At 40.6% G+C, this 14,820-nt stretch overlaps 1 protein-coding gene across 1 annotated transcript in view; it reads right to left on the reverse strand.

The window, feature by feature from the left end:
- The window catches only part of DZANK1 (double zinc ribbon and ankyrin repeat domains 1), a gene marked incomplete at its 3' end in the record, with an annotated part of 29,665 nt that extends 14,917 nt beyond the window's left edge, over positions 1-14,748 (reverse strand). The window contains 11 exon segments of the mRNA XM_082048074.1: positions 856-978; positions 2,884-2,976; positions 6,804-6,917; positions 7,887-8,004; positions 8,680-8,765; positions 9,324-9,448; positions 10,200-10,296; positions 10,661-10,778; positions 12,117-12,270; positions 12,928-13,053; positions 14,717-14,748. Coding sequence (XP_081904200.1) covers positions 856-978; positions 2,884-2,976; positions 6,804-6,917; positions 7,887-8,004; positions 8,680-8,765; positions 9,324-9,448; positions 10,200-10,296; positions 10,661-10,778; positions 12,117-12,270; positions 12,928-13,036 — 1,137 coding nt within the window. The 5' untranslated portion in view covers positions 13,037-13,053; positions 14,717-14,748.
- Between the last annotated feature and the right edge of the window lie 72 nt (positions 14,749-14,820).

The raw sequence follows: 14,820 nt of genomic DNA on the forward strand, positions 1-14,820 counted from the left end.
AAGACAGTAAATCTTCAGATATCTCAACACTATGCTACAGAGGCAAACGTTTTTTCCAGATAACTCCAGCATTATGGTATTTTTTTTAACACATACTTTCAAAAATAATTATTTTCTTTGGCAAAGCCCTGTAGTTACCAGCCTGGTGCTCTGATACTGAATATTGATGGCAGTTGTTTACAGTTCAGTTCTACCACCACCAGTCCTCCCATCCCTGAGTCCCCTAGTACAGTACAGGATCAATGGTTATGTATGCATATAGGGGAATGTTTCAAATTTTATGTAGACTCAGCTCATAGAAAACAAAAATATTCTCCTTGAGAGTGATCTTAGATTGAAAACTGTACCTATAAAAATATATGCTAGGGGAAATTGTTTACATTGATTGTACCATGCAAAGCTCTACTTGTCTTTACTGAAGCTAGTAAAGGCTTCAGCCAAGAAAAATTGCATGCATCATCTCATCTCTGCTAATTGCCTGGATAGGTGACCATAGCCCAGTGTAGATACGGAGAAATTTGCATTAGGTTAGCCTGTACTTTAACCTTTGATAGATAAGTTACTTTGCAAACTACCCAGCTGTTGCATCTCAACTGATGCAATGAGCTGATGCTCATTGACTCATGGTAATTTGTATACATCTCTAAACCCTTAAGTCACTGACTGCTGAGGGGTGAGGGTGCCATCTAAGCCTTTCATTTTTCTTTACATAATCCTGTGTGCTCTAAGCAAGTATTTTGATACTAATGAGCTGTGTACTAACTGATGGGAGATTTGCAAAGAGAATATTGAAATTGCTTTAGGTCACAGATGAGTAAAAACAGATTTGTCAACACAAACACTGAGAGCACATGCCTTGGCTCCACACCAGTCACAGAAACGGGCATCACACTGGTTGACACGATTGCATTTTGAGCACAAAACTGTCTTCCTTTGCTGGCTGTAGTGGGGTGAGGGAGTGTCTCCTCCAAACATGGGCTAATAAAACAAAACAAGGATTAGTGAGAAAATGCTTATTTTGAAGAAAAGCTCACAAGCCAAATAAGGGAAAAGAGGAAAGTTACTTTGATAACATAAAGTACTATTTAGCCTAAAAGAATTATTTCAACCTAGAATAAGCAATAGACTGACTTGAATCGGAGCTATATTTTCTTTTCATTACAAAAACACAGTAAAACATGGCATTAATTTTTAAATATTTGTAGCAGAACTGAGTGAAAAAAAAACCACAAAATTCCTTATCAGTTATGTCCTTTTACACTGAATATTTATTAATATGGCCCATGTACAAGTACACTTGAAGTTGAGAAGGAGGCTTCTTTGCTGATAAACTTATATTTTCAAATCCAAACCACAAGAGCTATTTTTCTTTTGTACCTTTCCTTGTAGCAGTACAGCAGAGTGTGTTCAGACCATGAGTTTTCTCTCAGTTTGGTATTTGCTACCTTTTTTTTTTTTTTTTGCGTTCTTTAACCATATACAAGTTATATACTACCTAGTTTTCCTACTACCATTAACTTACATGGATATTCAAAATAAAATGGATTATTCAGCTGAAACTTCTACAGGGTGGGTATAGATCCTAGTTAGGACAAGTAAGTCTTAAAATGTTTTGCTAGGTTTTGCCTCAGGGCTTACGCAGTTTATTTTCTCTGCAAGTCTGGAATATAGATAAGGAACAGAACCCAAGGAAAATTGTTTTGATTGCATACACCACAACAAGAAGTAAGGAAACATGAAATAGCCCCACTTTCCTCTGTGGCCTGCCTTGCAATTTGAATGATGTAATTTGGGGGTTCGTTTGGAAGATAAAATTTACAAGAGCATGAGTCTAAATAGGTTCTAAATCTGAATTATTTAATAACCATTAATAGTAATACCATAATTATTAATTATTCAGGAATTACTATTGGTTATCACTAATTAATAACTATTATTAGTAAAAATTCTGATTCCTATTAATAATTGTTAGTAAGCATTTAGCTTTCTCTCTTAGCTACTACAGATCTCACCATTCAAGTCATATGCAGCTATGTAGTAATGTCTACACCCAGTGAAGCACCTAAACATATGTTTATCTTAGGTAAGTATAGATTCCTACTGAAATTCACTTTGAAATGACACCTCAGTGGCTATACAAGAGATCTTTACCGCTAGGTACGGACAGTTTTAGAACTCAGGAGGTTTCCAATATAATCAGAAGATTTAAACTCACAAATCATTATTCTTCTCTAATTTCTGTATTTAACATAACCTGAAGAAATTAAATGTACCATAAGGTTTTAATACAAGACTCTTCGGAAATGAAAGTAAAATTCTTCTAAGGGAACAAATGAACAGTCTAAATGGGGAGTTGAAACAAACAGCCATTTTGGGGAGAACGCTTATTGTTGATTTTCTCACCTTGGTGCAGTCACAGCCAAACACAAGCATAGTAGCTGCATGCATGTAGGGAAAGCAGCAAATAGAGATAAAATAAAGTAAAAGAAGCTTTTATTTTCACAAAATAATTGAAATCAACAAGAGTGATCTTCCTGATGTGTATACCCAAGTTTTCTGTTGCAATTGAAAATAACATGAATGCAAACAAGACTGCCTTGGAGTCAAGACTACTCATTTTCTATGAGCCTTCCGAGCTTTTACAATGGCATTTGCAACCCTGACTTCAACAGGAAAAACCTGAAAGTATACGATACACTTATGTTTAGCTGGACATTTGTGATGGAGCATCCGCGGGAGTGCTGGGCTTGCATATGGCATGAGGGAGGGAATCTCTGCTTTTGTACCATAGGCACACAGTGATATGACTTCAGTTTTCCAAAGTAAAAGGATGTTATGCTTTGATTTGATTAACCCCACTGCGATTGATGCAAGAAGCCTTACCGTCTGTATTTCAGGCAGTTTGCTTTCACAAGTCACACAGTGTTTATGGTGGAGAGGATTTCCTGTGCCACATGCCTGACAAATTACTTTGCCCTTTTAAACAGAGAAAAAATACATTTCATATAGTATTTGAAAACTATGAACAACTTTTTTTTATTAAAACTATGGTACAGTTCCCTCAGGAGATCCAGTATCAATACCTCCAGATCTTTATATATATTATATGTATATATTAATGTACATATTATATGTATATATCAATGTCAGTTTGCTTAGTCACTGCACTCACACTCTCAAGGGCAGAGAGGCCCTGCAGAGGAATCTGAACAAACTGGAGAACTGAGCAATCACCAACCACATGAAGTTTAACAAGGGCAAGTGCTGGATTTTGCACCTAGGACACGGCGACCCTGGCTGTACATACAGACTCAGCTCTGCAGAGAGGGATCTGGGGGTTCTGATTGATTCCAAGTTGAACATGAGCCAACAGTGTGCCCTGGCAGCCAAGAGGGCAACCGTGTCCTGGGTGCATCCAGCACAGCATTGCCAGCCGGGCGAGGGAGGTGAACGTCCCGCTCTGCTCTGCACTGGTGCGGCCTCACCTGGAGCACAGTGTGCAGTTCTGGGTGCCACAGGATAAAAAAAGATATTAAGCTACTGGAGAGTGTCCAGAGGAAGCTGTATGAGGAGTGGCTAAAGTCCCTTGGTTTGTTCAGCCTGGAAGAGACTAAGAGGAGACCGTATCACAGTCTACAGCTTCCTCACAAGGGGAGGAGGAGGGGCAGGTGCTGAACTCTTCTCTTTAGTGACCAATGGCAGAACTCAAGGGAATGGCAGGAAGATGTGCCAAGAGAGGTTTAGGTTGGACATTAGGAAAAGGTTCTTCACCCAGAGGGTGGTGGAGCGCTGGAACAGGCTCCCCAGGGAGGTGTCACAGCCCCAAGCCTGACAGTGTTCAAGAAGAGACTGGACAAAGCCCTCAGACACATGGTGTGAACTGTGGAGTTGTCAGATGCAGGGACAGGAGTTGGACTTGATGATCCTTGTGGGTCCCTTCCTACTCAGGACATTCTATGATTCTATGAAAACAGTCTGGTATCTGCAAGGAATAACAACAACAACAACAACAACATACCATGAGGGTGCCCTAAAAGATCTTAGGACATTCACTATTAACATGTGAGTTTCCAGCAGAGCCAAGTGTAATTAGTCTAATATTTTGAAGGCTGCCACCAAACAGTTCAGGTCTGCCTTTGCACCTACATCAGGGCTACCATAAAACATCACATTTAGACCAATTTCTATGATCTACTTTGACATCAAGCTGATAACTGCCTCAGGTTATGAATCTCCTTTCTTATCTGTCTTCAGCCAGTACTTTCCTTTCAGCATCCTGCTTCCAAAAATGTTCCTTTGCAATTATCACAAAATCACACAGAATGGCTAAGGTTGGAAGGTAGCTCTGGAAGTCATCTGGTCCAATCCCCCTGCTCAAGCAAGGTCACCTAAAGCATGTTTCCCAGGACCATGTCCAGACAGTTTTTGAATATGTCTAAGGATGGAGAATCTACAACCTCTCTGTGCAAACTGTGCAGGTGCTCAGTCACCCTCACAGTAAAAAAGTGTTTCCTGATGTTCACATGGAACCTCCTGTGTGTGAGTTCGTGTCTGTTGCCTCTGGTTCTGTCTCTAGGCACCACTGAAAAGAGCCTGACTTTGCCCTCTTTGCACCCTCCCTTCAGGTAGTTATAGACATTGATAACCTCTGAGCCTTCTTTTATCTAGACTAAGCAGTCCTAGCTCTCCCAGTTTTTCATCCAGACACTCCAATTCCTTAATCATCTCTGTGGCCCTTGATTGGACTTTCTCCAGTATGTCCATGTTTCTCTTGTACTGGGAAGCCCAGAACTGGATACTGTATTCCTGGTAAAGCCTCCCCAGTATTGAGTAGAGGGGAAGGACCACCTCCCTTGACCCGCTGGCAACACACTTCCTAAATGCAGCCCAGGACACCATAGACTTCCTTGCCCCAAAGGCACATTGCTCAGTCATGGTCAGCTTGGTGTCCACCAGATCCTCAGGCTTTTTTATACAAAGCTGCTTTCCAGGTGTGTGCCCCTCAGCATATATGGGTGCAGGGGGTTGCTCCTTCCCAGGTGCAGGACTTCACACTTTTCCTTGTTGAACTTCATGAGATTCCTGAAAGTCCATTTCTCCAGCATGTCCCTCTGGATCGTAGCATGAACTTCTAGTTTATCAGTCACCCCTCTCAGCTTCATATCATCAGCAAACTTGCTGAGGGTCCAGTCTGCCCCATCACACAGATCACTAAGGAAGATGTTGAACAGGATCAGATCCAGTCTTGACCCCTGGAGTACACTACTAGCTGATAGCCTGCAATCAGACATTGTGCTACTGATCATCACTCCCAGGGTTCAGCTGTTCAGCCCATTTTCAATCCATTCACTAACTGCTCATCCAGCCCATACTTTAGCAGCTTCTCTGTGAGGCTGTAATTCAGGTAGACAATATCCACTGCTCTCCTCTCATCTACCAAGCCAGTCATTTCATCCTAAAAGGGTATCAGGTTAGTTAATCATGGCTTCTCTTTTGTGAATCCACACTGACTATGCCCAACGATTTTCTTGTCCTTCACATACCTGGAAATGGTTTCCAGGATTACTTGCTCCATTACCTTCCCAGGGATTGAGGTGAGGCTGATCAGCCTGTAAGTCCCTGAGTCCTCCTTCATGTGCTTTTGAAGACAGGAATGAGACTTTGTTTCCTCCATTCCTCAGGAATCTCTCCCAGTTGCCATGATTGTTCAAAGATTATTGAACAATCCCATCACCCAACGCCCTCAGGACTCATAAGTACATCCCCCATCAGGGGCCCAGGAGTTTATGTATATCCACTTTGTTTAAGTATTCTCTAACCTGATCCTCCTCAATCAAAATGTAAATCTTCCTTCCACCAGACTTTCTCCTCTGGTCTCCAGGGCCTTGGATTTCTGAAGGCTGATCTTACTAGTAAAGGCTGTAGTGAAGAGTGCAGTCAGTATCTCAGCCTTTTCCATGTCTTGTGTCACCAGGGCCCTCAATCCATTCAGCTGTGGGCCCACATTTTCCCTAGTTTTCCTTCTGGTATTCATATACTTACAGAAGCCCTTCTTGTTGCTTTTGACATCCCTCACCAGACTCAGCTCCATCAGGGCTTTGGCTTTCCTAACAACATCTCTGCATATTCCTCCCAGGTTACCTGTTCCTGCTTCCAGCTTCTGTATACTTCCTTTTTATATTTGAGTTTTGACAGGAACTCCTTGTTTACCCATGCAAGGCTCCCCCATGCAATATACCCACTGCCCCAGTCCTGCCAGCCCATCTGTCCTAAGCACTTACAATCAAATGAGGTAAGCAAAGTCATGAAGACATATTTAATAAACTTAGGATGGTTAGTAATACTAAGGCCATAAATCACAGAATATCTCTTTACCAAACGTGCATGCGTTCCTGTCATTCAGACTGCTGCATCATGTGCTCTTTAGCATGCTTTCCTGAGTGTATGTGGTTTACCTTTAATGATTCTTTCTATTCAAGGTGGTTTTCATCCTACAAACTCAGGGGTGTCAAACTCATTTTAAGGGGGGCCACATTAGCCTCATGGATACCTTCAAAAGGCCAAATGTAATTTTAGGACTGTATAAATGTAACTACTCCTACATTTGGCCCTTTGAAAGCAACCACGAGGCTGATGTGGCCCCCGCTGAAAATTAGTTTGACACCCCTGTACTAACTCTTAAATCTGTCATAATGTGATTACACAAACCCAAGTTGGATCTAAATATTTGTAATGAAGTCATCCATTAGAAAAATGCATGCCAGGAGGTAAATTGCTATTTTGTTATATTTATTCTCAATTACCTTTATGCAGATGTTGGTTTGGGGCTGTAGCTGTGGAGCTATTGGCGACTCACATACGATGCAAGTGGGTGTATTCATTGGCACAAGATGTCTGCATTCAAGACATGGTGCCATCTGAAGAAAAAGCCACATCACAGCACATTAAGGACCATTATGAGATCAGTAAGATTATAAAGAGATTTTCAATATTTTCCTGGTTAGAGTCTACATTAGCAGCAAACTCACTGGAAACACAGAAACTGACAGCAACAAATGCTTCTATTGATCCTTATAGATCAGAGGCTATTAAGATAATACAAAGAAAACTAGAAAGATTATGTTTTACTGACCACTAAAAATATTCCAGAAAGGTACTAAGTTAATTTTCAGCTAATTTCAAATGTTACTATAAAATGTGTGCAGGTAGTAGTTCAAATCCTCTCAATTACAAATCTGATCTAAAGAGGTGCTGAATATTCTCTGTTATCACTTGAAACTACAACATTGCCCCAGACAAGACAACTTTCTGATGATACAGGGGGAAAAAAATACACTATTGATTTGTTAGATCAGGTTATTATCTCTTGGGAAGAGTTTAGAGAAGACAGTTGCAGGTATCACTGTAAAAACTCAGTGCCCTTACATATGTCCACACATGCCACCATTTAAGGTTTCAGGCATATTAGATAGATCTTCTACAGCTATGACATAAGCCCTAGTCAATAATTAACTAACTGCAGTAGTTAGCACTGGAATAAGATGCATATGCAGGTCCTGAAGATGTGGTCATTGTTGCAGAATGAGGAGGAATCTGAATTTGGTGATGCTTCCTGGCACAAGTGAATAAAACACTATTTACTTTTTCATCATTATCCTTATTAATATATATGGCACTTGAAGCAAACTATGGTTAATTTTTCCCATAAGTTAAGAATTACATCAGGTCCACTGTTAAAGGTATTGAATCAAATAAAGCAACCAGAACAGAGCTTCACAAATGAAAGCGTGATTAAATAATGGTTTTGCCAGCATTGAATGTGTAATTTGCTGAGGAATTTGTTTTCTTCAAAGAAGATTTGTTGATTGTTCTGATGTTCTGCTGACCTGTGCTCCTTCAGGGGGTGGGAAGCGATGTACTGGCACAGGTGGGACAGGAGATCCACATTCCTGACAGAAGTGAGACAAGGGGTCAGACAGGCGAGGTGCAGAACAGTGTGCACATCTGAAAATAAAAGCAAACTGCCTCAGCTTGTTTTGTTATTGTACTGCTGCATAATAATGGTTAATCTGGAAACTGTTGTGACAGGACTTAGGCCACTGATTTCTCAGTTGTGGTTTCCAAGCTATGGTGGTACACCAGACCATGCCCCAGCATCCATGATATGAGGTTCTGAACTCTAAACAGCTTTACAAGGCAGAAAGCTCTCTGGCTGCCATGGAGTTTCATACTTTCTTCCTCACTCTGTGAGGTGAACAATCTGCTGACAAACAATCTGTATCAGGCCCCATTGCTGCAACGTGAGGAACCACTGATGTAGATCACATAACACTTTCAATTTTGATAAGTCTGTGAGACTACTCCAGTGAGCAGTTTTCACCTACAGCAGGGAGGGCTATACACTAATTTAAAAAGACAGCTTTTCCTCTGATCCTACAGGTATTAGGATTTTTTTAAAATGATGAAATATTTGATAACTGCGTATGATGAGATGTAAGTAAAACCACATGTAAGAGACTTTTCAAAGTCCTGCCTAGATCACGTTCTCCAGTTATGAGCCAGTGTATGTCTTTGCTTTCTTCATTTTTATAGAACCCCACGATATTACCAACTTGGTTCCAAAGGCAATTACTCAGTTACTTTGCAAGAACAAACATATTAAAAAGAGAACTCACTTACCTGAGGAAATCTGTTTCCCTCTGGATCCTTGCCACCTGTGTGCTTGCTAAGCTTTTCCGGCTTGTTACTGCAGAAGAACTAGCAAACTGAAATAAAGGTAATTCTATAACCTTAAGAAGCGGCTATTTGAAAAATGCATGTAAGAGTAACTATTTGAGACACAGTGCACTGAAATGCATTGATTTAATTAATACTTGATTTCCCTATTAGCTGCATTGATTTCCCTATTAGCTGCATTAAGGACCCACAACTTCTTCCAATAAAAATAAATTAATGTATTACTACTTACTTCCAAGACAGAGTTACTAAATATTAAGTTTTAAATATCAACTTGCCAACTTATAACAATAATTATTTGCTAATTGCAGATTCAGTAATGTATTAAAAGATAATTGGTAGGAATGCAGGTATTGTTAGATTGCTTTGCCTGGTTTTGTCCTTACCGACAACTCTGTACTGCTTTGGGCACTTCTATTCTAGTCTGCCATTACCAGTAAATTTAAATGAGTAGTGTATAATACAGCCAAAGGCATTAATTTCTGAGATATTATATGAGAATGATCACAAATCTTCACCTCTTATTTTTTTAGAGCTTAATTCTGATGACAGCCTTTAACAGTTTTCCTCAACACCCCTTTGCTTACCTGTAATGAATCTATTGGTGGTGCTGAGATGGGTTCCTCTCTGTACTCTGTTGTTTCCAAATGATTGGCAGGGAGCTGTGGTCCTTGCAGGGACATGTGAGCAGTCTTTTTTTCTCTTTCAAAGTCTAAAATTACAATACTGTTACTCCACTGTCATTCACTTCATGCAGTTAACATGAATATTACATTCTACCATTTTAAATTCCAATAGCTAAGCATATTTTAAAATGTATTTGACATCCAGATTTTGGGTTCAAATAAACTGCCTGGAATTACAGGAAATTAAACTACAAGAGACCTCATTCTTCTCTGAAAGAGCTTATTTTTTTATTTTTCTCAGTTTATGGTTTTCTTTCTTCCTGCGTGCTCAAAATAACCTCAGATCCTAAGAGTAAATTAATGAGTAAACATTAATATGATTCCCTGCTCTTAAACAGCACTATGTCCATTACTATGGAATAACAGGCTTAATCTATAGAGAAAATCTGGGTCAAGTTTTCATTTCTGCTTGGTGTACTTAATTTGGAATACTACTGCAAGCAAACATTGGTAAAGAACTCCATAAAGGATTTGCAATCCCATCAATTTAACAGCATTTTCTGGTACAAAGGGAACTATAGACTGGGCTTTGTTATGTTGCTCAGAAATGAATGAATTTTTAATATGTTTTAAGAGGTAATGCGGTATGTATGGAAGTTAATTTTTGTTCTCTATTTGCAGTGTTGAGCACTAGAAATAGAATTCCCACAGGCTGTTCTGTCTTCTGAGATGGTTTTGAAATTACACATTTTACCAATGATATAAGAGGAAAACCTTATATTGCACATTTTGAGTTAAGACAGAAGTCTATTTCAGTCTTATGAAGTAATACTATACCTTGAAAATCTTGGGGTGCTTCACCCCAGGCAGACTTGATTTCCACATTCACTCCATTCTTCTTTGGTTTTGTAGTAAACATCCCACCTCTCCTCTCCTAAAAAGTAATTCCATTTGACTTCCAAATGAAATGTTTGGTTTGCACTAATCTTCTCTTGCTATATTTATTTGTTATGATTTTAAAAGTACACGCTCATTTTCAATGCAAGCATTTGAAAATCTTAAATAATAAATGTATTTTAAAAATATTTGACCTGGACTGCTAATGAGAGGCAAGTGAAGAAAATTTTAAAAAATTGTCCACTTGAAATCTTAGTATTACAAAAAGGACGAAGGCAACAAAGATGGGCAGAGGTAATAAAGTTTATAAAAACTATAGGCAATCAAATTTTCATCTCTATGTAATGCCATACATACAACATTTTATATTCAGACATGGAGATAAATTTGCCAAAACTTGCCTGTGTGGTGATATCTTTTAGGAAATTCTTGTCATTGTCTTCAACAGAGAAGAGGATGCTTGGTTGCTTGTATTCTACCAGAAATACCTTTGTTACAACTGTACTCTCTCTGCAGTCCCTGAAAATCAATGTTCATAAAGCTATATATATGCCACAAACCTATGTGCAGCAAAAAGTAAATCACTGATGACCATGGCTCATTTGCTGGTACATCTCTTCCAAGCTTGTGAGTCATTATTTCAGTTAGTAAATATAATCCTAAGCAAGACTCTCAAGTAACTACTGCCTTGTTTTGTTCTTTTTTTTCAGTTTAAAATGTGCACACTAAGAAGTTTTCAATAAAATGTAATAATATTTTAATCCCTCAACAACTTTTACATGTAAAACTCTCGATACTCCTGTATCTGCTTTTTGGGGTAACTACTGTTTGCCAGCATCACAGAAAATAGAGGAGAGCAAGTCTTTTATTCCATTCATAATACCATATTAGTTTTCCCAGTCAAGCAGCAGTTAGCATTATATTCATTTGATACAACAACTGTCATGTTCTATCATATATTGAATTACAGCAGTAACACTAAAATGGCTATAAATGACTAAACCATTCATTTAGGATTTATTGTGATTCTAGAGCATATATTTAGCCCACCTGAAAATGTCTTAATAAAAACATGCTGGAAACAAGTGTTAATCCAGGTAGTGATATCAGAAAATACAGGTAAGCCCAGGATTGTATTGATATATTCTGGTGCAGACACAAGCAAAGGATACCTGTGGGTGCTAACAGTGGGGGAACAGCAAGCACAAATCCCCAACTGCAGTGGAAGTTTCTTTTTCCTTGGAAATAAAATATAATAAAGCACAGTACAGGCAGATAATGCATTTCCTCTCTCTGCCTCTAAGCTTGAAGTTAGTTTGGAGAAAGTTAATGCCCGTGCAGCAAAATCCAGTTTTCTTTCTATGTATTTTATTTTTACTTTACCCTTGCACTAACATTGTACTTAAGCTGTGAGGTTTAGCATTCTGTGCTCCTTCAGGAGAAACTAAGCAGATTCCTGGGTAGACCAGCTTCTATAAATCTGCTGAATCACTGGATGACCTGAGAAAGAACCATACTAGTTCCTCTGGCATTTTTGATGACCACCCTCAAAAGGATGTGCCCTGAGTATATTTCATTAGTTTCCCACCCACAGTCTCTACAGGTCATTGGCCTGCATCCACAGCCCGGGAAATAAACATCTAAGAGATAATCCAACTGAACACTTAATGGACAAAAAGCATTATAAGAAAGTGAAGTCAATGCAACCCATGAAGATCACTTAGATTGCAAACTGGCTGGGGAAAGGGGCGTGTCACATTTACGAGGTATGGAGTGCTTTACACAACATGGCTCTAAGACATGACCAGAATGTCTGTCTCTTGCCAAAATACAATTAAAATAAAACAGGATGCTTACTTTGTAACTGCCAATGCCTTGACCATTATTTTCCCAACTGGTAATACGATAGGACCCTTATACTTAAAAGTGTTGTGCTCTCCATGGCCAGGTTTCCTAATGAGTTCAGGTTTACTTCCATCCAATGTGTAATAAATGGACACGTCAGGTGTATCTGAAAGATGGAGAGAAAGTAATCAGCCAAACTGTATTCAGCCTTTGAAAAACAAGTTCTGTGCTTCAAAGTACTCATTACTCTGCTTGATTTTTCTTACATAAAAAAGCAGTTCCATAAATGACTGCACATTTGGGACCAAAGCTGTTCCTCCCACGAAAAATTAGTCACTCAACAAATGCAGTTTGATTATAAGTAATATTTCCCTTCATAAAGTAGCTGTGCAATTTTTAAAAAATGATAACATTGTAAAAGCTTATCCATTCTAATGACAGAAAATATATTTCCTCCCATGGTGCAAGATGGCATTTCAAATATTGTAAGGAAAACCTTTGAGGTGAGCCTGGCAAATGATACTTTCAAGCACTGGTTTTGCAGTCAAAGTGAGATGCAGCAGTTTAAGACCTTGATCTTGGAAGCAATTAAGACTGCTAACATCTATGAAATAATTAATATGTCAATAATATTGTTTGAATGCACAAAATTAAGTGCAAGTATATTTGGTGTATTAAAACCTGTTTGTTAATAGTATAAGTTCCTTAATGAAGTCGGCACTCATAAGAATCATAATTAAATGCAAACAAAAGTATAGAGGCTAAAGTTTCAAACGAACACACAGGAAAAGGGTTTACATACAGTCAAAGCTCTTACTCATACCTGATTTTATTTCAACAAGAGTATTTGTGTCTATTTCATGCTTAGCCTTCCCTGGAAGAGGGATTTGAAGGGGTATGACCTGAGGAACTGAGACAGAGCCAGCTGTCATTTTTTCTCAGCAGTGATCTTTAAAAAACAAAAAGGCAGACAATATTTTTTCTAAACAGAAGAATGCATTGAGAAATATAGTCTTTTGATGTGATTCCTTGTCTTCATTTATTTTTCTTAACAGAGAGAACACTAGGTTACTTAAACTGTTAGTTCTCATTAATCTTTGCATGATTTTGACATTGAAAAGAAATAAGATCCTATCAACCATCACACTTCCAACTTATTCTCCCGTTGCAGAACTGTGGTCAAAGCTTGAGATGAGCACCACTGCTTTCATTTCACTTTGGCCTAAATCAGCTTAAGTCTGATTTCCATGTATTCAAGTGAGATGCTTTAGCATCATACATCAGCAATACATGGTATGTGAACCCTAATCATGGCAGATTTGGTGTCATTTTCTCTGCAGGAAGAACCAGCCTCTTGTTTCATTGTGGCCATCTGAATATGTACAAGATGTCCTGAAAAGGACTAAAGCAAGACAGCTATTACTTAAAGCTTATCTCAGCTGTTGTATGCACTAAGAATATACCTATAAAACAGGTGCCAAATAGGATTTATCATAATTTACTTAGTCATTACCATGTCACACAATTCAAGTGTGAAAAATCGCATTTGGATACAATAACTTCTTACAATACAAAAAGAGAGACTCCAGATCTTGGAAACTGATACTCAGGGCTAGGAAACATGTCTACACTAGAAGGATTTGGTCTTGTAACTGACCCTTCAATCCTCCAGAAACATCTCTCACATTACCCATCAATGCATACAGTAATGATTCAGCACGGGTGGTGTTTGTTAGTCCACGCTCTCACTGGGGCTACATGAGGTTATGCCACAGCGCTGCCTGCAGCTGCCTCTGCTCAGCTGGGCCACCCAAAACAGCAGTCAAGGAGTGCAGCCAAACTCTCCTGGGCTGCAGGGAGACACAACGATGGGTGGATCAGATGTTTACCTGACAAAAGGGGGCAGAGAGAATTCTTCCTCAAAGACACAGCTACTCTTGGCACACCTGGACCAAAACCACAGTATCCTGTTTCAGCTTTCTGAGAGCTCAGCAGTGGTGGGACAGAACCAGACCTGCCCCTCCCGCTCCTCAGCATGCGCAGCCCCTGCCCCTCCATGGGCTCTGTTCCCTGCCTGCATTTGCCGTGCCAGGTCAGGCCTCGCTTCCCATCCCCTCACGGCTCAGCTCACCCCTCTGCACCCCCCTCCATCCCTGCTGTGCAGCCTCTGCTACCCGCCCGGTCCCGCTGCACCAGCCTGACCACCCCACTCGATCCTGTCCCACAGCCCTGCCCACCCACGCGGTCCTGTGGCAGACCCTTGCCCACCCACTCGTACAGCCCTTGCTCACCCCACTCGATCCCAGCCACAGCCCTGCCCACCCCACTCGATCGCCGCTGTAGAGCTCTGTTTACCCCACTCGATTCCAGCCCACAGCCCCGCCCACCCCGCTCCACCCCTGCTACCGAGCCCCTGCCCACCCTGCACGACTCCAGCCCTGCCCACCCCACTGGACCCCGCTTCCCTCCACAGCCCTGCTCACGCCGCTCGATCCTCGGTAAAAAACCCATCCCAGCCCGCCCCGCTCGATCCTACCCCGATCCCCGACCCTCCCTCCCGCCCGCCCGTCCGTCCGTCCGTCCGTCCGTCCGTCCGTCCGTCCGTCCGTTACCACAGACGCCGCGCGCCCGGCCGCTCCCCCGCCCCTCCTTCCCTTGGAACGGCCAGCGCGGCCACCCATTGGTCCGCGTCTCGCTGCTTAGCAACCCACCTCGT

Source organism: Streptopelia decaocto, assembly GCF_964273445.1.
Source record: "Streptopelia decaocto genome assembly, chromosome: 3".
NCBI lineage: Eukaryota > Metazoa > Chordata > Aves > Columbiformes > Columbidae > Streptopelia > Streptopelia decaocto.